The 22,760-nt window shown below is 35.0% G+C and overlaps 1 protein-coding gene across 1 annotated transcript in view; it reads right to left on the reverse strand.

Moving 5' to 3' along the window:
• The window catches only part of LOC147076645 (gelsolin-like), a 94,155-nt gene that overhangs the window by 64,986 nt on the left and 6,409 nt on the right, over positions 1–22,760 (reverse strand). The window contains exons 2-3 of the mRNA XM_085940386.1: positions 11,518–11,759; positions 8,565–8,642 (exon numbers count right to left, since the gene is read on the reverse strand). Coding sequence (XP_085796512.1) covers positions 8,565–8,642; positions 11,518–11,715 — 276 coding nt within the window. The 5' untranslated portion in view covers positions 11,716–11,759. The remainder of the gene's footprint in view (positions 1–8,564; positions 8,643–11,517; positions 11,760–22,760) is intronic.

A 22,760-nucleotide genomic window follows, 5' to 3' on the forward strand; every position in this document is an offset into this window, starting at 1 on the left:
AGTGCCTATTAGAGAGAGGAGCACGGTGAACTAACAAAAAATAAATGACGCTAATCAATAAAAATATAGGTATTATATTAAATGACAGACCTTCAAAAAAAATAAAGTTCGTCTTTGTGGCGACCAAATCGGACGGCAAGTATTGACTTCTCCATCAAAGGAAAAAATCAAACATCTTTGAAGTAACTGTACACGCTGCGCACAATTTGTAAATTGAACTCAATAAGTCTGACCACAACATAACAATAATTATCATTAACAATATATTTAATAGATTTTTTAGTTTTTGGACCGTAAACGGCTCGATGAACCGTCTTTGCTACACCTGACTGCAACTAACAACATCAGTAGTATCATAACATAATACAGCCAAACTGTTCGTCCGTAAAAAAATAACATCTCCAGTAGCGGAACATCGTGGTTTTGGCTCATGGCTTGTTCGTATATTCCTACTTATTTTTATGAGATAAATTAAATAAATTCTATGTACCTATTTTATTATTACCACGTTTTTCTTGAGTTGACTATCAAAAGTCACTTTAAACCATGTGAAAATCGTTAACAAAGTCGATCGTTGATGTCATAACACAAAAAAAAATAATGTAAATCGACTCACTCACTCATATTTAAGGGAGTTCAATATTTTACCACGTTTTTATTAGCTCGTATTCTTGTTTATCCACTGAAAATCTTGCAATCGATTTTTAACTAACTTCCCGACTAGCTAGACATTTGAAACTTTTAGAATATATCAGAACACGATGCTAATGCACTCTTTTAATACTTTTAGCCATCTTCCACCATAACAACGAAACAGTGTTGTAATACTATAGTTTGTGAATGAGATTTCTCGTTTCTTGATAATTTGCGAATTCTCGAGAATCGATAATATTTTACCACGTTTTTCTTAGCTCGTATTCTTGTTTGTCCGGTGGTTGTTTATCCAGTCAATCGATTTTTAACTAACTTCCCAATTAGCTAGACATTTGAAACTTTTAGAATATACCAGAACACGATGCCAATGCATTCTTTTAATACTTTTAGCCATCTTTAAGTAGAATTGAATTCATTTTCGGTTAATTCTGTTTTTTATTAAAAAGTTATTTCGGAAGAAATCCGTAATCTAATCCACTATTATTGGTTGCTAAGGGGGTGGTCCTAGCAACTAAATTATTATTATATAAGTGCGTTACTATGTAAATCAAAATTACATTTCAGTATTCTATTATATTTTGTTTGTTTGTTGCAAAATAGCATAATAATGATTTGTTGACAATTGCCTTATTTGTCCTAAATTATTAATACATAGAATTGTCAAGTTTATATGATTCAACAGAATATTTAAAAACGTGGTAAATAAGAAGTTCTTTTTATCTTGTAATTATTATCTTATCATTCGTAATATTACAGCTTATCAAAATATGCTTTGTATGCGATTAAAATGTGTCTAATAAATATAGATTTTTCTTTTCTAATTATTGTTTATACGTCATAAAATATTTTGTATCACGTATGTCGTAAACAAAAGAATTCGGAAGCTCTAAAAATTCTGAGAAAATGACTAAACGGAAAAGGTATAAAAATAGCCACCAGAGTAAACTTAACAAAGAATAGTCTTTTAGAATGTGTTTAGCCAATTTAACACCGTAGATAGGATATAATTCGTACTGATCACCATTAACAGTAATGAGATAATCAGGGAACTCAGAAATAATGGGAACAGAAATACCTAACGGGTGTGGAGTAACCGGCAACCGATCTCGAGTGTGTAAGAATAATTAGAGGTGAGTTGGAAATACTGTCACCAGTTTGTGTACTCAAGTTTCGGATGAAACTACCCATACTCAGTACGTGTGGCCCAATAAACTTGTGATGATATCATCGCATGTCGCTGTTCTGTGCACTAGCCAGTTGGTAAACTTTCAACACTATTGACATTAAATGCGCACGAACGAAATAGCACTTGAATATAGGTATATTTTAATTTACTTGTCTATTGCGTTCGAATGTATGAATAATAATAGGTCATTAATTTTGTGTCGCAGCACAGTGTTGAGATGACGCACAGGCTTAGTGTACGGCCTCAGTAAGCGTTGCGTGCAGCGCGGCGCGCAGCGCAGCGTGCGGCGTTCTCTGATCTGTCCTTAGTGCACAGTGAGCGTTTGGAGCGTTTAGCCAAAGTGAAAATTTTAATAACTCTGGCTCTCTCGCGTACGGAAGTGTATTGAATGTGTTCTTGGGAGTTTATATGCAAATAGGTGTATATTAAGTAAAGCGATAGAAACGAACGTGGAACATGCTTGTCTAATAATAATAGCTACATGCATTTTACACAATGTTATAAGAGATCTCGAAGGCAATTTTGATCATCATCCACAATAGATTTCTTAGATTTCTCTACTTAAGAACATACGGGTTCTTTCCTTGTGATAATGATAATAAAATGAATTTCCCGACTAGTTTTATTCTGGGTATGCTTTCAATGCAATCCCTGTCCACTAGAAGAGTGATTGCTCTTTTAAAGCATTTCTTTTTACTTCTTCGTGGGTTCATTTACAATCCGTAATACTGGCAAATATTAATTTTCATGTTCCCACCAATATTACCCGTAACTCTACGGTTTTCATGATACCTCGTCGCAGGACAGATGTTATGTTTCATGATGCTGTGTATCATGCGATTAACTTATTTGATGGCACCATAAAGGTTGATTTATTTTTTATCAACTATATAATGTTAGTAAACGTGTTAAATATGTTAAATTTATAATTGTATATATCATGTTTTTTTAATATTTACATAAACACATGCTGTTTTTTCTGCTTTCTTGTTATATTAGTTGTTATTTTTAATTAAGACATTTTTATAATTTTGTATTTATTATGTATTATGGCGCATTGGCTAATCGCTGTAATGCCGTAATACTCTTTTTCTAAATAAATAAAATAAATAATTAAATAAATAAATAAAATCATTACATTATAAATAATATTCCTACAGAATCAACTACGAATAAATTCTCAGGTAATAGACGAAACAACAGTTCTTCCGTCACAGCGCGAGATGTAAGAAACCAATTTTCAACTATTTTTTGGAAAACAGAATAACTCCGGCCTGAATAAATTTGTAATGAAATACTTAATAATACAACGAACTTTATACTAAAAAATAAAAACATTATTTTCCTTCAATTCCGACTTTTACTGCTAATTCCCTCCACCGAATAACGAAAATAATTTGCGCGCCGAAGTAAACGCTGTTAAATTTCAAACTGGTTTGTCATGAGCGCGCGCGCTCGTCAGCGCGCCGTAACAAACACAAACACCCCTGCTGTTTTTCATAGCCAGTAAGGCCACCTGCATTGCGTAACACGTGTTTGTCCTCCACGCTGCGCGCTGCGCTCTGCACAACGCTCGTCACTGAGGCCACACACTTAGGCTTGTTATATACCGCTCAAAACATGTTTAAATTTAAAAAAATCACTGTTATTCATTTTTGTTAACAATAATATTGTAACCTAACAGAAAAAAACTCATAAATTTAAAATTTTGTAATAAATGGGACTTTTCGACAAGTGGAGCTCAGTGTATTTTTAGCGATTATATTGAAGCCAATTCACAGTCTGAGTTCCCTGAGCCGATACGTATTTTAAAATACTAATAATATGGAGTTGGTTTTAGTTTCAGTTGAGTATGAAACTTTTGTCGCATACGCACGGGAACACGTTTATATACTAAGTATTTTTTTATACTGGTAGTAAGTAGGTATACTTAGTCTTCAAAATCGACTCTAGTAAGAATATGGGATAAACTTAAACACGTGTCAAGAATACGTCTGCCCTTCGTTCTGACAACTGATTTCGGTTTAAGCACTGACGCTCATGCAATATTGGTGTATTGATGGTTGTAACACGCACTATTGCACGTATATAATGCGTGTTTCATTGTCATAGAATACTCACACATTCAAAATCCTGCGTCAAAATATAGTGTATTGGGCTATATCCAGGTTCGAAATGAACTGGAGCGCACCGGAGCGCCGTTCCGGTTCATAAAATCGGCAAAAATTATCGCTCTGTCTCGTGGAAAAAGTAATTTAACCGCCTGGGCTAGATAGACCATATAACAAAGAATCTAACACACTTATTTTTATATAAAATATATATGGAATATATTAACATTTTCGGAATATTATGCGTTTCGGTTCGTAAAATTTTCTATTTCGAGCGCTGGGTATTCCGAAAATCAGAATTCTATTAATTATCAATCTGTTCTGTCGAGATAATAAACAAATAATTACAAGATAAAAAGAACTTTTTATATACCACGTTTTTGAATTCTCTGTTGAATCATATAAACTTGACAATTATATGCATTAATAAAAACTTTTTATTGTAGGTACTTACTTTTAATAGAAATACTGAATAAATATTAGATATAGAATACTGAAATGTCATTTTGACATTTAGTATTGATTTCCATAGTAACGCACGTATATATTATTAATAATTTAGTTGCTAGGACCCCCTTAGCAACCAACAATAATAACTTTCCCTACAAAACAGAATTAACTGAAAATGAATTCAATTCTGCTTACAATGGCTAAAAGTATTAAAAGAATGCATTGTCGTCGTGTTCTGATATATTCTAAAAGTTTCATATGTCTAGCTTGTCGGGAAGTTAGTTAAAAATCTTCAATCGTCCAATACAAATCTTGGACAAACAAGAAAAAAAATGTACTGGACACACAAGAAAAAATCTGTACCGGACAAACGAGAATACGAGCCAATAAAAACGTGGTAAAATAAATAATATATACTTATGTAGTTATTTTAGAAACCAAATAACCATTTCACTATCCAATTTTAATTGAATGTAATTTATATATCTACAGAAGATGTGTAAATTGTTATTTTTCTGGATTTTGACCATTCGGGATTTCGATCAAACCCACGTGGCAATGTGAAAACTGCTCCTAATGCATTTTTAATTACATACATAATTATACTCTCGGTCAGTTGGGATAATTTGTTATTTTTTTATAATCAAACAAACTACCTATCCAGAGTTTTTATGACATTAAGGGGAGGTTTTTTATGATTTTTTGGAGTGGCAAAATTCTAAGTTCCGCCACTGAACATCTCGTAAAAAATACATAGCGCGAAACGAATTTGCTTTGTTAAAGAAATGTCAAGGACGATTCAACCAACAGACAGTCGGATTCAGAAGCTAATGAATTTAATATAACTTCTTCATATTGATGTGTATTTTCCAGCGCTCGAAATGGAAAAGTTTACGAACCGGAGCGCTCGACAATTTTCTGAAAATATTTACATAGGTATCAAATTTTATGTGTATTTTATAAAAATAAGTGTGTTAGATTTGTTGTTGTGTAGCCTATCTAGCTCAAACGGTAAAATTATTTTTTCCACGAGACAGAGCGATAATTGGAACTGGAACAGCGCTCCGGTGCGCTCCAATCCATTTTGAGCCCTGGTATTTTCTAATATTTATAATAAATGTATGAAACCGTTTCCGTTCCATTATCCATAGTCCGTAAATCTGATAAGTAAAACCTACTCACTACATGCAAGATAATATCTAAAATCTCATCGCATACTATAATATCTGAGAGTACTCAGTGACAGCATTGGCGAAGGGTGGAGGTAGACTGTTAAAATCCGACATAAATAGTCCACACCAAATCATGGCCCCCACATCCTGAAGCGGTCCTCCAGGCTAGGATCTTTGACGGGCCTCCTACCTATCGCAAAAGATAAAGGCAGTGTGACGCTCTAGAGTAGCGTTTTTCAAATGGTGTACGCGGTAAAATTAATATGTACCTATATTTAGTGTTTTTTGTATATTTGAATTATGGGGTTGTCGAGTATCGATACACAATTTTTTTTTACTGTTAGAGCAAATTTGTGATGTGTGTTTAAATCACTTATCTGGACGATTCGCCACGCCGGGCCCCTCCTGAGCCCGGACACCCAGGCTAGAGCCCTGTCAGCCCCCCTTTGTGGGGGCCATGCACCAAACTTTGCAATACTTATGCATATTTGTTTTCATTGAACTAAGATTACAATGTGTAGATAGTGTAGTATATTATGAATTTACAATTAAAAAATAAGGTCAAAAGCGAATGAAAGAAATCGTAGACGCTAATTGACAATTCGCTATGAACCGTATGACACCTTTTACAGTAGTGGCGAAGGGTGGAGGTAGGCTGTTACGATCCAACAAAGTGTAGATAGTGTCTGTTAGTTTCTAAAATTTAATTAAACCCTGCCTAATTCAAGCCATTATAGATAATAATCAAAAAATATTCGTTTATCTATAAAATATCTAAAATTATGCGATTATAACGCGAAAATGCGAAACGATTAAACCATAGATAATGTGTAGGTAGTAACCAACACAATCTGTAATAATATGTGTTCTTTATTCAACGAAATGTATGACTGAAAAAGTGTATGCTATTTTTGTCAGATCGCCCATAGCATACCGAAACTATTGTGATTTTGTGTAGGCAGATTTTAATTGAATTAAACTGACCAGCACCATCTGCAAATTGTATTATTAGTTCAATGAAAACAAATAGTATGATTGACAAAGTTTATTGTGCACTATTTATGTCGAATCTTAACAGCCTACCTCCACCTTTCGCCACTGGCCAGTATTATATCGTCTCTGTTCTGGCAGAACACACTAACTGGAGAATACTAGTTTTGAGTAATTTGACTTTGAAGTTGTTAAAATGTTTGAAATGGTCTATCATGTGAGTTTATTAAGTAATCGTAAAAAGGATGACTTTTATTAAGAAGGTTTCCAGACGGTAAAGTTTGAAATAAGGAACATTTTGGTATAACTAACTCAATATGTAATTTTTTCGAATTAGTGTCTTCCGCCAGAACAGTGACGATATTATACTTTCGAGCTTCTGAGGAATGGTATTTCTTTTTGAAAAAGGTAGGTACATACATAAATGAGTTGCCTAGAAGAGTCATAACTCACATATTCAAAAAATCGAGTTTTGAGATAATCGCAAAAAACCATCAGAGCACTAGAAGAAACATATTTTTGAACTCCCTTAAATATTAATGAGTGAGTGAGTCAACTTTGGCAGCGATTTTTACATACTTAGTGACTTTTTATGGCCAATAGGCCATAATCTATATAAGGGTTTCCCAAACCAGTGTTCACCACACACCAGTGTTCCGCCGAATCTGAATAGGTGTTCCGCGACCATTTGGGAAGGTTTTATACACTGAAACACATTTGAAGATCTTCCACTAAGTACAAGTAAAATAAGTAAAACTAAAACAATTAAAAAATGTACTTCATATTGAAAGCGAGTGATGATCAATATCCACTGATGTTTATGATGTCAAGTATCTAGATAGGTCATGTCTCGCACAAGAGGGGGCCGACAGGCCTCTAGCCTGGGGGCCTGGGCTTACGGGGGGCCCGGCGTGAGAGATCGACCAAGTGAGATACCAAGATACCGAGTGAGATAAACATGCACTTATAGCGGCGCTGATTCACTTCACGAATGGTGACATTTGATAATATGTGGTTTTGCCATACTTACTATTTTTGATTATTATCGATATTTGACATGTCCATAATTGTGCATATCAACATAAAAGTGGGTGTATTAAAAGTACAACCTCGAGCACCATTTGGAATATGCAACTGTAGACAGTCACATTGCCTTTAACCTTAGCGATAAGTACGGGGCCCGCCAAAGATCCTAGCCTGAGGGCCCGCTTCGGGATGTGGGAGCCATGATCTAAGTACAGACGAAGGACCATCTTTTCTCACACCGTGCGCATGAAAAAGATGGTATATTGTTTTTAACTGACCGGCTGACAAGTCTTGTTAGTTTAACGACATTTGCCAAAATTGGCAGAACGGTTAGGTTAGGTTATAAATAACGCGCTAATAAATAACCTACAAAATAAACTGAGTGTTCCGTTATAATTTCCGGGTTTGCAAAGGAAGTGTTCCATTGCAGAAAAAGTTTGGGAAACCCTGATCTTAAATGTCTTTAGAATCACTTGATACATTCAACTCAACAATTTCAAAATTGCAAATTGTTTGTGCGACTCTGGGCGACTCAAATGTAGATATCATATCGGAAAACAATAATTATCGTTCCAAAATTGTCGAATTTATCGGTCAAAAAATATTGCTACCTACTTCAAAGTTCGTATAATGTATATTGATATAATTATTTGTGTGCAATTTAATTAATCGTTTTATAATGCCGAAAAACTAAAACTTTTTATCCTAGTCACTAACTGGCCTACGGCTCAAAAAGATTGAGAAACCCTGGATGAGTTCATAGTATTTATTAGGTTACGCTCCGGCCCCTGGATCAACAAACAGACAGACAGGCATAATGAATGAATTTAATACGTAAACAAGTTTTTATACAGTCGGAACAAAATGAAAAAGAACTCAATTCGGCCGGATAAAGCAGACAGGCAGATGTAAAAATAGTAAACAAAACGAATCGTAGAGCAGTGTTTTCCAAACTGTATTCAATGGAAGACTTACCTCTATTCTCCATTCCTCGAGTCCCTTCTCGAGTCCTGCCCTGGCGAACGCTGGATGGTCCATTCCTCGTCTTTTATCCTGTTAAATATAATAAAAATATTAATTATAATAGCAAGCATTAATAACATCAAATCAATACGCGATATTTTTGTGCTACAAATCTAATGAGGTGAATTTTTCATTTTTCTGCTGGAATCGGAACCTGAACCGAATAATTTGGGGTTCTAACCTTTAATAACATATCGACTGTTGAAAGGAAAAAGGAGATAACCCTCAGTTTAAAAAATAGGTTTTATTGGATATTGAGATTGAACACGACTAAATACACGCTATGTCCAAAGCTGCAAATTTAATGCCGAATTATTATCTTAATTTAGTTTATATTTTATTAAAAAGAAGAAAGTGAAGTGGGAAAAAAGCCAACCAACATTTTATTGATTTTACCACGTTTTTCTTAGCTCGTATTCTTGTTTGTCCGGTGGTTGTTTATCCAGTACAAAACTTGCAATCGATTTTTAACTAACTTCCCGACTAGTTAGACATTTGAAACTTTTAGAATATATCAGAACACAATGCCAATGCATTCTTTTAATACTTTTAACCATCTTTAAGTAGAATTAAAATTTTCAGTTCTGTTTTGTATGAAAAGTTAATTCGGAAGAAATCCGTAATCCAATCCACTATTATTGGTAGCTAAGGGGGTGGTCCTAGCAACTGAATTATTAATATATACGTGCGTTACTATGGAAACCAAAATGACATTTCAGTATTCTATATTTGGTTGTTGCGAAATAGCAAAAAAATGATTTGTTGACAATTATTGCCTTATTTGTCCTAAATTATTAATACATAGAATTGACAAGTTTATATGATTCAACAGAAAATTTAAAAACGTGTTATATAAAAGGTTCTTTTTATCTTGTAATTATACACCAAATCATCATACACTTTTCATGCATTTTTTTTTAAATTATTAATGACCATGTCTTTTCTTTTTCGTACAAGGTGGTTGTTAGTAATTTTAAACAATCACAAACACCCAGGCTTTGAGAACATCACATAAATATTGTGTCCTCACCGGGTATCGAACCCAAAAAGCACCCGAATGGAAGACCAGCGCCTTACGCACTACACCACGAGAGCCGCTGATTATGTCTATTGTAATTATAACCGACAATCCTTTATCACTTTGACAGTCAATATAATATTATTACCACCAAGAAATATCAGTTTTATAATTAATGCATTTAAATGTGGCACTTTGCGTAAAGATATCATATTTTGTCATAGTCACCTTACAGTAAGACACAAGAAAACAAAAAAAACAATAATTGTATTTAAAAAAACAAACATGTTTTTTGCAAATTTTATATAAAAATTGGAGATAATTAGGTTTTGTTTTGCAACTAACATTCTCAATTTCAAATTGTAATTTAATTGATAAAATAATTTTGTGTGGCCTCCGTGTGCGTCTGAAGTAAAGTCCAAATTAACCATTTTTTAACTTAAAAGTACCCACTAATAAAACTTGTTTTATTTGAGAAAATTGTAGAAAACAATATCTTTTGTATTTTTAAAATTTTAAGAGAAATGGAAAAGTTTACGAACCGGAGAGCTCGACAATGTTCTGAAGATATTTGCATAGTTACCAAATTTTGTATTTTTATGTGTATTTTATAAAAATAAAGTGCGTTAGATTTTGGCCTATCTAGCCCAGACAGTCAAAATATTTTTTCCACAAGACGGAAAATAATTTTACTGATTTCACGAACCGGAACGGTGCCCCGGTCAATTACAAGCCCTGAATTTGACTAAGGAAAAAAACACTAATAATTTCACTATTTTCCAATGCTCTATAAAATACTGTTCATTCATAATTCATCAATAATATGTCACATTATGAAAAAAACTCCTCGCACATTAATTGATGACATTGCGTGACGAGTTTAGGTCTTATATTCAAAATAAACGTTACTGTCAGTGCTCGAATTGAACCGGAGAGGACTGGAACGCTGCTCCGGTTTTTTCTATCTTAGAAACTAACGCTACGTCTTATGGGAAAAATAAAAAAATGTGTTTTTAGTTAGTAAAAAAACATAATTAAATTTACACAATTATTTCACGTAGGTATGTGTGTTTTGTTAAAGATTAATAAGAATCTTGTCGGATTTCATAAAATAGCGTAAGCTAATATTTCTGCTAGGAATAATGAGGTTATGTGTTAATTTTCACTCGTTGCGCTGACAAACTTTGCCTGTTTTAAATGTTGGCAAGTTAATAAAAAAAGTCTTACTTATTATCTTTCTTGTATGTAGGTATAGTTTCTGAAAAAACTATTCTTAAGTGACAATTGTTATTAGTATGTATCAGTGGCAAAGGGTGGAGGTAGTCTGTACTCTGTGGAGATCTATATATATTTATCTATCACCGTTTGGGTTTGGGAAAACAAATAAGTATGACTAAAAAGTGTGCACTATTTTTGTCGCATCGCGCATAGCGTACCTTAATAATTATGGCCTGGACGAGGCAGGGTTTAACTGAATAAAAAAAAACCAACCAGCACCGTCTGCAATTTGTGCTCTTGATTCAATGAAAACTAATAAGTATGACTGACTGAAGTGTAGACTATTTTAGTCGTATCTCCAAAGGCTACCTCCACTATTATGGTTTGGCTTAGGCAGGGTTTAATTTATTTTTAAAAACTATTCAACTCCATCTTTAAATTTTAGACTTAATTCAATGAAAAGAAATACGCATGGCTGACAAAGTTTGCTGTGGACTATTTACGTCGGATCTTCACATCCTACCTCCACCCTTCGCCACTGAGGTATACAACAACATTTAAGTAGGTACAGTATCGTACCAAACACAGTTTTCGGGAAAAAAATTGAGCGTTCCGGTTTTATTTTCACATTTCGAGCCCTGGTTTTACTTTTTTAAACACTGTAATTACCTTAGCTACGACTGCTTGAGGAACACTCTGCACTTGGACAGGCCTCGCCGGTTGCCTGCTGTTCGTGGTAGCGGGCTTTGCACTCGACGGACTCGCGAACAGAACTAGAGCAATTGCCACAACAGTGGTTATCTTGCACAAATTCACTGCGCCCCTCCTTCCGGCGCGTGACGTCACTGACGCCGCGGCGGTTGCCATGGTTACGGGATCGATCGTACTGCCTCAGCTGATTGCAGAGCGAGCTGTCAAAAAAAAGGCGCGAAAATTTCGGTTAGTATTGTCATAATGTACAGTCAAAACGGCGGGAAAGGGGAACTCTCAGATGCAAAGATACTACAGCATAATATTCTAACATTGAAATTAATGGCCCCACCATACCACAACCGGTCTTAATCGGGCGTATCACGGAACCCTACGAACCCTATATGAAGCATCATTTTTATTTTTATGACTGGGAATGTCTCAGGAGCAGTTACCCAAGACTAAGGTCGCCATGCACTTAAATAATGTGCTTTGACTGAATATACATGACATTAAGTTAAGGTACCCATGGGAGAGATAAGCACGTAGAAGCATTATTAAAAATTGTACTAAGTAACAAATAAAAGCTTATACAAAACTGTCGAACATTCTAAGTGAAGAGATCTTCACGTTGGCAGTATGACGTCGCAAATTTTCTAAAAAATGCAATAAAATTGGCCTTTGTGGCGACCAGGTCGGACGGTCCAATGGGCCCAACAGCTGGTTGAATATAATAATATTCTAACATATCACTGAACTCTAAAATCAATAAAAGTTTGATAGGTATATCGTATTCAGACAGTTAATAATTATTATCCCGGAAAGTTCACTGTAACAGTCGCCCATGACCGCGTTAACTTTGAACTGTGTATTAATATCGTTGAGTAACACAGTTAACACGTCTTTCTTGATTCCAAATGCATCCCATTAGAATCAAGTAAGACGTGTGTTAACTATGCTAACAATTATTGTAGATAACCGCCTTTAGTATAGAATTGCTAAGAGTGATATCCATGTTATTTTGGAGCAAATAAAAACAACCGAAACGCATTACACTATAGGTCTTGCAGATGTCACATTCGTGCCCCCCAGCCCAGGATCTTTCCTACCCTTTCCTACCCTACCCATCGCTAAGGCTACGGGAAGTGTGATGCTCTACATCAGCGTTTCCCAAATGATATTCCGTGGAGCCCCATAGTTCCGCGAAGTAAAATTAAGGGTATTCCGTGTATTTTTATTGAATTTATGAATCTACTTCAATTATTGAGTTATAATATGAAGCACTAAAACCCGATGCGACCTCTCGCTATATTGAATAAACAGGCAGGTATTGCGTTGCTTAGGGTCTTAAGGTGATTCATCAGTGAAACGGCAAATAATTTTCAACCATAGGCGCGATGAAATTTCGCACTCGCTCCCATTCGGAGAGAGAATGTAGGGCTGGAAACACGTCATTTTGCTTCGTGATGGTGACGGCCGTAATAATTCTTAAATCGTGTAAAGATGACTTAAAACGTTACCCATTTACTTTAAAAAGAAAACATGTCAATGAATATATTATTAATATTGTTACTGATAAAACAATAAACAGAATATTAAATGGACACATGTTGGATTTATAAGACAAATTATATTTGGTTTGACATGCCTCATTTGCACCCGCGACCCGCAATCCGCGCATCGCCTAGCGACGATCTTTTTAGACCGTGTCTCAACTGAGGTATGGCCTTAAAGTTTATGTGTGTACTATTAATTTATAGCGGATATCAACAGCCTACCTCCACCCTTCATCTAATTATTACTTATTATTTATTATGTTTATTATTAAAATTTAGTTTATTAAGTTGTCGATAATGTAGGTACCTACTGTAAAGATTCTTATGTTTTTAATATTTATTTAAAAAAAACATCGATTTTTATAAAAAATATAAATGTGTATATCTTGAAATCATTTTTATTTATGTAAACTATCAAAAATAATATATAAAAATGCCAAGCTTCATACATATTTTGCTTCTGCTGGATCCAAATAATAAAAAAACCATAAAAAAATATTATTACATGTAGTGACATCTGTGTTGTATACTTCAAAGCTTAAACTAGATTAAATTATATTTGTTAAAATAAAATACAATAGATGTCACTGTACATTAATAATTATTATTATTAAATTTGAAATAAATAATAATATTATTTATTAGATTGTTTTTGGATCCGTATTTTGGTAACCACTTTCACGATTTTTTAGATAGTATCTTGTTTTATATTCTTATAATAATAATACATTGGATAAAAATTTTTATATGTTGAGAATGAAATGAATGAATACTTTTACCTTGACCCTTGGACTATGTACTTAATATTATTGAAACATAATAATTACTATGTCACTGTCATTAGTTAGAATTAATGATTGTCTATTTTCAGTTACATAAGAACAAACTAAACAAATTGTCATTCATAGTTTTGGTTTTGGCTCCTAGGCCAGGATCATTGTCGGGCCCCCCTACCTATCGCTAGTGGCTCTACAGAAACGTTTCCCAAATGGTATTCCAGGTAAAATTAAGGGTATTCAGTGTATCTTTAACGATTTTTTGTATTTTTCAATAAATTCATTATATATGTTATGAAGTTTTTGAACATCGACACAAATTATTCAAAATCTGCATCACACATTCACATATTTTAAAATTATAACATTTTTAAAGTAAAATATCACCGCAGGCGACTTTTTTACCATTAGAGCAAATTTGTGAAGTGTGTTTATCTCACTTATAATGTAGACGCGCCACGCGGGGCCCCCCTAGAACCCGGGCCCCCAGGCTAGAGCCCTGTCAGCCCCCCCCTTGTGGGGGCCATGCCTACATCACAAGGTGGTCTCTAGGTACAGTGCCGCCCATAAGCAGACGTCTTATAACACTATCTCCTTTCATTTTTAGTCTCAAATTGTATGCAGATTTATTGGGTAGGTACTAAAAGGTCTTTTTATGACGGCACCCAGGGAACACAGAATTAATGGGAACTGAAATACCTAACGGGTGTGGAAACAGGCAACCGATATCGAGTATGGAAGAAATGGGATAAACTTCAACACGTCTCAAGAATACGCCATTTCAATTCACTTTATTTATTTTTAGATATTGTGGACAATACAAATTATAAGTTTAAGACGTTCACGAGATGATATAAAACATTATTATAAAGAAGAAAGAAAAACAAAAGTAGTAAAAGGGATAAAAATGAAAATATAAACATACAACAGCAGTGAAAATACAAAAGTTCAAAGAAGTACACCGAGTGTGCTAAGGAGACCCTACTTTAAGAATTTATAAAATAGCGTCCACTTAAACTCACCTCACGCAAGTGGAATATATAAACATAAATTTAATATAGACATAGAACATAGATAGTTATCGCCCTCCTTGGCATTACCAGTGGCAAGTTAATTCTGCAGCTTGGGAGAATAAACAACTGATGCTCCCTATTTCTAAGAAACACACAGGTCAACACTGCCCAGAATGGCAGAGTTCTCATTTATACCTCGTATAACATAATATATACCATTCTAAGCTTGCCTTTCGTTCTGACAACTGCTCTCGGTTTATGCACTGACGCTCATTCAATATTCGTGTATCTGAAGATTGCAGCACACACTATCGCACGTTTATAATGACGTGTACCTGTATCATTTTTGTAGGACACTCACACACTCAAAACCCTGCTTCAAATATAGTGTATTTATAACCTATATGAATTCTTTTTATTAATCTGTTCTGTGACGGCCCCCTCTGGATCCGTCCTCGGTTTGGCATAGGCAGGGTTAAAATTTTAAAAAAAACTAATCAACACTATCTGCATAAGATTGTAATCTTAGTTCAACAATAACAAAATATAATATGTACCTACGTCCAACTGACAAAGTTTAGTGTGCACCATTTATGTAGAATCTTGACAGCCTACCTCCACCCTTAACGACTTGACTGCCTGACATAAAATAACTAATTTACCAAACTATTGTACGACCACATCTTCTTGGCTACGCTTCTAGGTGCTGTTGTCTACTAAATGGGAGGAGCTTGTTAGTTTATACCGGAATTGCGGGTAAAAATGGGCGGACTGTTAGTTCACAGTTTTAAAACATAGCCAAAAAGATGTTGTCGTACTGTAGCTTTAAAACTTTGACTGGTTTTCGCATTTCTATACTGTGGTGTCGCCCCTAAACAGTGCATGCCCTGCCTATACCCACGGGAGGTCATTAATCACCGGTACCCTTAAAATTGGCTTCAATTTCCTGAAAAACTCAGAATAGAAACACTAGTTTTATCTGTTTATTACTACCAATGACATTATTAATGGACAACGCACTCAATACAGTAGCTAGCAAGTAAATTCGCGCATAGCGACATTCGCACATGTATAGGTAGACGTCACGCAATTTATATTATGCGATATTACGCATCGGGAATTTATAGCAATATGACCTTTATTGTTATGGCGTTAGAACAGTGTTTCTAGTGTCAATGTTCATTTGAGCGAACCCGTTCGAACCGAACCATTCGGCAGACCCGACAAAAAGCATCGGGAATTTATAGCAATATCACCTTTATTGTAATGGCGTTAGAACAGATTATGCCATTCGGCAGACCCGACAAAAAAGTGAGTGTCATTTTTTTTCCAGATGCTTCGTCCATATTAATGTGATTGATTACTACATCTATAATATTACGTAGGTACCGGTTTAAAATTTTGGATTTCCCCGAAGAATCGAAGCGGGCGCCTCATGCGCTTTTAGGAAAACTGCCGTTAATATTGATTAATAAAAAAAATGTCTTAGGTATCCGTTTATGTTATGATATGGCTATTATCTTATCTCGGGTCACAGAATGCTCCCTGTGTCACAAGGTCATGACGTGACTGAATCGCAAATGGATATCTTTTGTGTTTAGTAATCAAAATACATATTCTGTTACAAATTTCAGTTCGTATTGGACTACTACGCCAGAATATAATTAGCAATACAATGAGGTAAACGATGATGTCATTATTCACTTAAAACCTCTTTACCAGCAATTCGCAGAATACATAGTATCTAGAGTGGCACCAGCGAGAGTTTAGGCCATTAGTGACGTCTCTACTAGCCAACGTGCCGCCCTTAGCAGACTTAAATGTAGTCCCCTCTCATGTTTATACAAATTCCTTAGGTATCTAACAGTGGCGAATGTTGGACGATCCGACATAAATGGTGCACACACAGAACAGCTGATAATAAAAATAATTCCGATTGGCTATATACCAGGGGTGGCCACACTTTTGTTTTCTAGGATCGACCAGTTGAAAAAAATATTTATGGCGAGCGACTGACATCACCTGTAATTATAATATTATGCAAGAACAATAAAACCTCATTTTTTTATAATTCAAATATGGATTTTGAAAACATATCGAACTTCCAAAAGTATCGCTGGCAAATCGTGGTGAATCGCTTCACGTAACATCGATAATCTGCGAGTTCGTGTTGCTGAATTTGCTATTTTTTGTGTTAAACATAAAGTCATTGGTATATATTTTTTTTAGTTAATTAAGTAGGGAAGGTGGTTCTGCGTGTTGTATTAAAATATGGTAGCCGTACTAATAAGCAAGAAGATGGTATTACGTTTCATAGGTAAGTTGATACATGTTCGTGACAATTTATTTGTATATTATTATTTATTTTAATATCAGTGACCTAGTGTTTCTTTAAAATAACTTAAATTATGGATATCTTTACCTAATGGTTGCATTTTGACCGCTTAAAAATACTATATAACATAAAAAAATTATATTTTAATTCTGAGCGTCTAGTGCGAGCACTTTGGGCGAGCACTAGCGAAATGGTCTATGGTCTCGAACATTTGTAGGCGAATGCGTTCGCTCGCCCACAAACCAAACGCACGGCACGTAGCTTCATTTAGCAATGCAACGGGTGGCGTCTAGATGTATCTATAGTCTATGTATCGAACATTTGAAATTTTGTAGTAGCCAAGATGCAATCCGTCGCCAGAAAACATACTTGAAATAAATTCTATACAATATGAATTATCATTTTATTACATCAATAATCATATTGCATCGCACAGCCATGTATTTTAAAAATTCAATATTCCTTGATGAAAATAGCGCCTTTTTTAGTATTGGAGAAAATTTGTGGCTTGTGTTTTTCTTACTTAACTGGTCGACCCGCTACGCCGGGCTCCCCACAGGCTAGAGCCCTGTCAGACCCCCCTTGTGGGAGCCATGCCTGCTGGTGTATTTAATGCAATGATAACTGATAAAAGTGGGTACTGTTGCCTCATTTTTACATAAAGTAATAAACCCAACCAGTGGCGCACCCAGGATTTAATATTGGGGAGGGCCCAAGGAGGAGAATGTAAATTAGTCCCATAGGCTCTTTTTCTTCTTCACATCCTAATTTCTCGTTTATCGGTATTTTGTCTATTGCACTCGGTGTACCTATACCATGGTCCCCACATCCTAAAACGGGCCCTCAGGCTAGGATATTTGGCGGCCCCTTACCTACCGCTAAGATTAAAGGCAGTGTGAAACACTACATTAACGTTTTTCAAATTGTGTTTTCGTTCAAATTAAGGGTACTTATACAGTGAATTATTGGCGATTTTTAATACATCTACTTTAATAATGGAGCTGTTGAGTATCGACACATAATAATCAAAAAATATATTGCACAATTATATAAGTAATTGAAAATGTTCGCAGGCGACTTTTTTATTATTAAAGCTAATTTATGATGTGTGTTTATCTCATTTATTTGGTCAACCCGACACGCCGAGCCCCCCACAGCCCAGGCCCCCAAGGCTAGATCCCTGTCAGCCCTCCCGAGCCATAACCTACACCACTCCGGAATTCGGGTGGACACTGAGAATTTTTTGACAGTTCCATTAGGGATTGGGTTTCTAAATAAACCTGACATTAGTATTTCGAAATTGTTGTGTTAGAAATTAACATCTAAGAATTTTTTCTAAAAAGGGTGCTGGAGAATTATTACTAATCATTTTTTATGCCGTGTTTTTATTTGTCTAAGCCCAAAGGTTATAGTTTATTGGCTTTCAATTTCAATGTTTAAAATCATTCTGATAAGTTAATTTTTGGGGGGTGCCAGGGCCCCTTGGCTCCCCCCCTGGGTGCGCCACTGAACCCAACATGATTCCCAACCATTGCAGGAGCTCCATCAGTCGGTACCGATACTAGTTTATAAAATAGGAAATTGACTACGATTAATATAAGACTTAAATGCATTAAATATATTATAATCTTCTCTTTTGGATCGTTCTTTCAGTAGTAAAACTGTTAATAATTCTTCTGAAGCAAACATGTCTTCAAAAACCAATCGAATAAAAACGTATAGTTGTGCAATATCCGTGTAATCTGCCGACTTGTCAAATTGCAAGGATAAGAATTTACATTATTTATTTTATTAATGTTTTCCTGTAGAATTTCTTCCAAGTTCTCATCACTTGTGTTCTTCGCAAGAGTGTATTTCTTGATAATTATATGTAAGAGAAGAGATAAGAACTAGCGGATTTGAAGAGGTGGAACATCGAGTAGTTTTGACTCGTTTGAACAAGAAATATTACAATATTATTATTATGTCCGCGATCGACCAAAAATACCTTCGCGATCGACTGGTCGATCGCGACGACGCACTGGCCATCCCTGCTATATACCTACCAATACAGTAAATTTTGACGCAGGGTTTTGAATGTATGAGTTTCCTACGAAAATGAAGCCATTTTTTCACTACTTCACAACTTTACAAGCGTACGTGCACAGAACAGATAATAACTAGAATTCTGATGTGCTATATTCAATACGCTACATTTTGATGCAGGGTTTTGAATGTGTGAATGAACTACGAAAATGAAGCACGCATTATACACGTGCAATAGTGTGTGTAATACACCAATATTAAATAGGCGTCAATGCATAAACCTAGAGCAGTTGTCAGTATTCGACGTATGACTAATTCTTGACACGTGTTTAAGTTTATCACGGATTCTTCCTCACTCTAGATCGGTTACCTGCTACTCCTTACTCGTTAGGTATTTCAGTTTCCATTATTTCTGAGTTCCCTGTGCACACCAAGCTTTCTCAGTCAAACATATTTGTTTTCATTGAACTAAGACTACAATGTCTAGATCATGGCCCCCATAACCCGAAGCGGGCCCCCAGGCTAGGAACTTTGGCGGGCTCCCGTACCTATCGCTAAGGTGAAAGGCAGTGTGACGATCTACAGTTGCATATTCCAAATGGTGTTCGAGGTAAAATTAAGGGTATTTTTAGCGATTTTTTGTATTTTGAATACGCTTATTTTTGTGTTGCTATGCACAATAATTATAGACTTGTAGAATATCGACAATAATAAAAAATTGCATCGCACAACAACATATTAATATAATACATTAGTGCAATTTTGTACTGTGTGTTTATCTCACTTGGCTGGTCGATCTGCCATGCCAGGCCCCCCTTAAGGCCGGGCCCCCAGGCTAGAGCCCTGTCAGCCCTCCCCCCTTGTGGGGGCCATGGTCTAGATAGTATGTGTTAGTTTTTAAAATTCAATTAAACCCTGCGTGATCCAAGCCATAGTAGATAATAGTCATAAAAATATTCGTTTATCTATAAAATATTTTTAATTGATTATAATATTTGTTGAAGGCAGGGCTTAATGAATTTTAAAGAAACTAACTAACATTATCAGCTGTAATATGTAGTTGGATACTAGAGGTGAGTTGGAAATACTGTCACCAGTTTGTGTACTTAAGTCTCGGATGAAACTACCCATACTCAGTATGTGCAGCCCAATAAACTTATTCCAAAAAACTTGTGATGATATCATCGCGAGTTGCTGTTCTGTGCGCTCGCCAGTTGATAGTCTTTCAACACTATTGACATTAAATGCGCGAAAACGAGATAGCACTTGATTATAGGTAGGTATATTTTAATTTATTAGTCTATTGCAAATGCAACATTTAAATAAATGTATAAACAGTATGTAATAAATTTTGTGTCGCAGCACAGTGGTGAGACGACGCACAGGCTTAGGCTTGTAATAATTAGGACCACTTAAAACATGTTTAAAATAAAAAAAATGACTGTTATTCATTTTTGTTAACAAAAATATTATACCATAACAGAAAAACAACTCATAAATTTAAATATGTTTAAAATTTTATAATAAATGTGACATTTCAAAAAGCGGAGCTCAGCGTATTTTGAGCGATTATATTGAAGCCGATACACAGTCTGAGTTCCCTGAGCCGATATGTATTTCAAAAATACTAATATGGAGTTGGTTTTAGTTTCAGTTGAGTATTAAACTTTTGTCGCATATGCACGCCAAACGCTCTATATAGTACCTATTCCAAATACTAGTAAGTATTTTGGAACAAGTTTCGATACTAAGTATTTTTTTATACTGGTAGTAAGTATACTTAGTCTTCACAATCGACCAGTTTTCCCACCTCTAGTAGGTACCTATTTTTAATTTAACGAAAAAAAAAAGTACGACTGGAAAGCTTGCACTATTACTGCCTGATCGCCCATAGCATACCTAAACTATAATAGCTTTGTTTAGGCAGTGTTTAATAATTTAGTTCGATGAAAACAAATAAGTATGACTGACAAAGTTTAGTGTGCACTATTTGTGTCGAATCTTAACAGCCTACCTCCACCCATCGCCGCTAGTATCAAGTATCTACCTTCTTATCAATTTTGCTATTTATTTTCAGCCATCTTAAGCAGACAAATACCCACCAAAAACCTTTAAATCGACATAAGCACAATCTACTGAGAATTAAAGCGTTTCCATGAAACCTACTCTGAAACAACGGTGGTTTTAGGTATGTGGATGTCTATTATTTCACTGACAGGTTTGAAGACACCCTTTCGAAAAAAATATGTGCGATAAACTGCCATTATAATATAGGTATATTACATTTTATTTATTTTTGATTTTTGTCTAAACTAAGATGCCGTTTCATTGAAAACTGGCATTTTCAGAGGTAGGTACCTATATTGACTAAGCTTATTTGAAATAATTACAAGATAAAAAGAACTTTTTATGTACCACGTTTTTAAGTTTTCTGTTTAATAAATACTTTTTTTTGTACTTGATAGAAATACTGAATACATATAGAATACTGAAATGTCATTTTAATATTTCATATTGATTTCCATAGTAACGCACGTATATATTAATAATTTAGTTGCCAGGACCTCCTTAGCAACCAATAATAGTGTTTTACCTTTTACGGAAAACAGAATTAACGGAAAATGAATTTAATTCTGCTTAAAGATGGCTAAAAGTATTAAAATAATGCACTGTCATCGTGTTCTGATAATATATTCTAAAAGTTTCAAATGTCTAGCTAGTCGGAAAGTTAGTTAAAACTCGATTGCAAATATTTATATTGGGCAAACAAGAATACGAGCTAATAAAAACGTGGTAAAGTACTAACCCACTATACCAACCCATGGACGTATTTTAGCACAATTAAATTAACATGCATATTATATACTTAATTTTAATAGGTGCTTATCTTTAAACATAAATTTCTATTTTGTTTTTGTACTTTCATAATAATATAAGGGTGGCATTTTTAATTTCACATCGAGGCGACCAAGTCCCTTGAGGAGGGTCTGTATCATAGAGGTATTAAATAAAAAGAGGTGCAAGAAATCGGCTTTCTCATACAACTGAATGAAGCAGGCCAACAATAGCCGACAACTTACGAGTAATAGCGACGCGATAAAAAAAAATGCGGAGGATTTACTTTGGTCATTATAACCAATGACATTAATATGGACGAATCATCTGGAAAAGAAAATGACACTCACTTTATTGTCGGGTCTGCCGAATGGCATAATCTGTTCTAACGCCATTACAATAAAGGTGATATTGCTATAAATTCCTGATGCTTTTTGTTGGGTCTGCCGAATGGTTCGGTTCGAACGGGTTCTCTCAAATGAACATTAACATTAGAAACACTGCTCTAACGCCATTACAGTAAAGGTCATATTGCTATAAATTCCCGATGCGTGATATCGCATAATGGAAATTGCGTGATGTCTACCTATACATGCGAATGCGCGAATTTACTTGCTAGCTACTGTATTGAGTGCGTCGTCCATTAATAATGTCATTGATTATAACGTACCCATATAATTAA

Source organism: Rhyacophila brunnea, unplaced genomic scaffold (assembly GCF_057557595.1).
Source record: "Rhyacophila brunnea isolate RB1 unplaced genomic scaffold, BYU_Rbru_1.0 scaffold_13, whole genome shotgun sequence".
NCBI classification, from domain to species: Eukaryota; Metazoa; Arthropoda; class Insecta; order Trichoptera; family Rhyacophilidae; genus Rhyacophila; species Rhyacophila brunnea.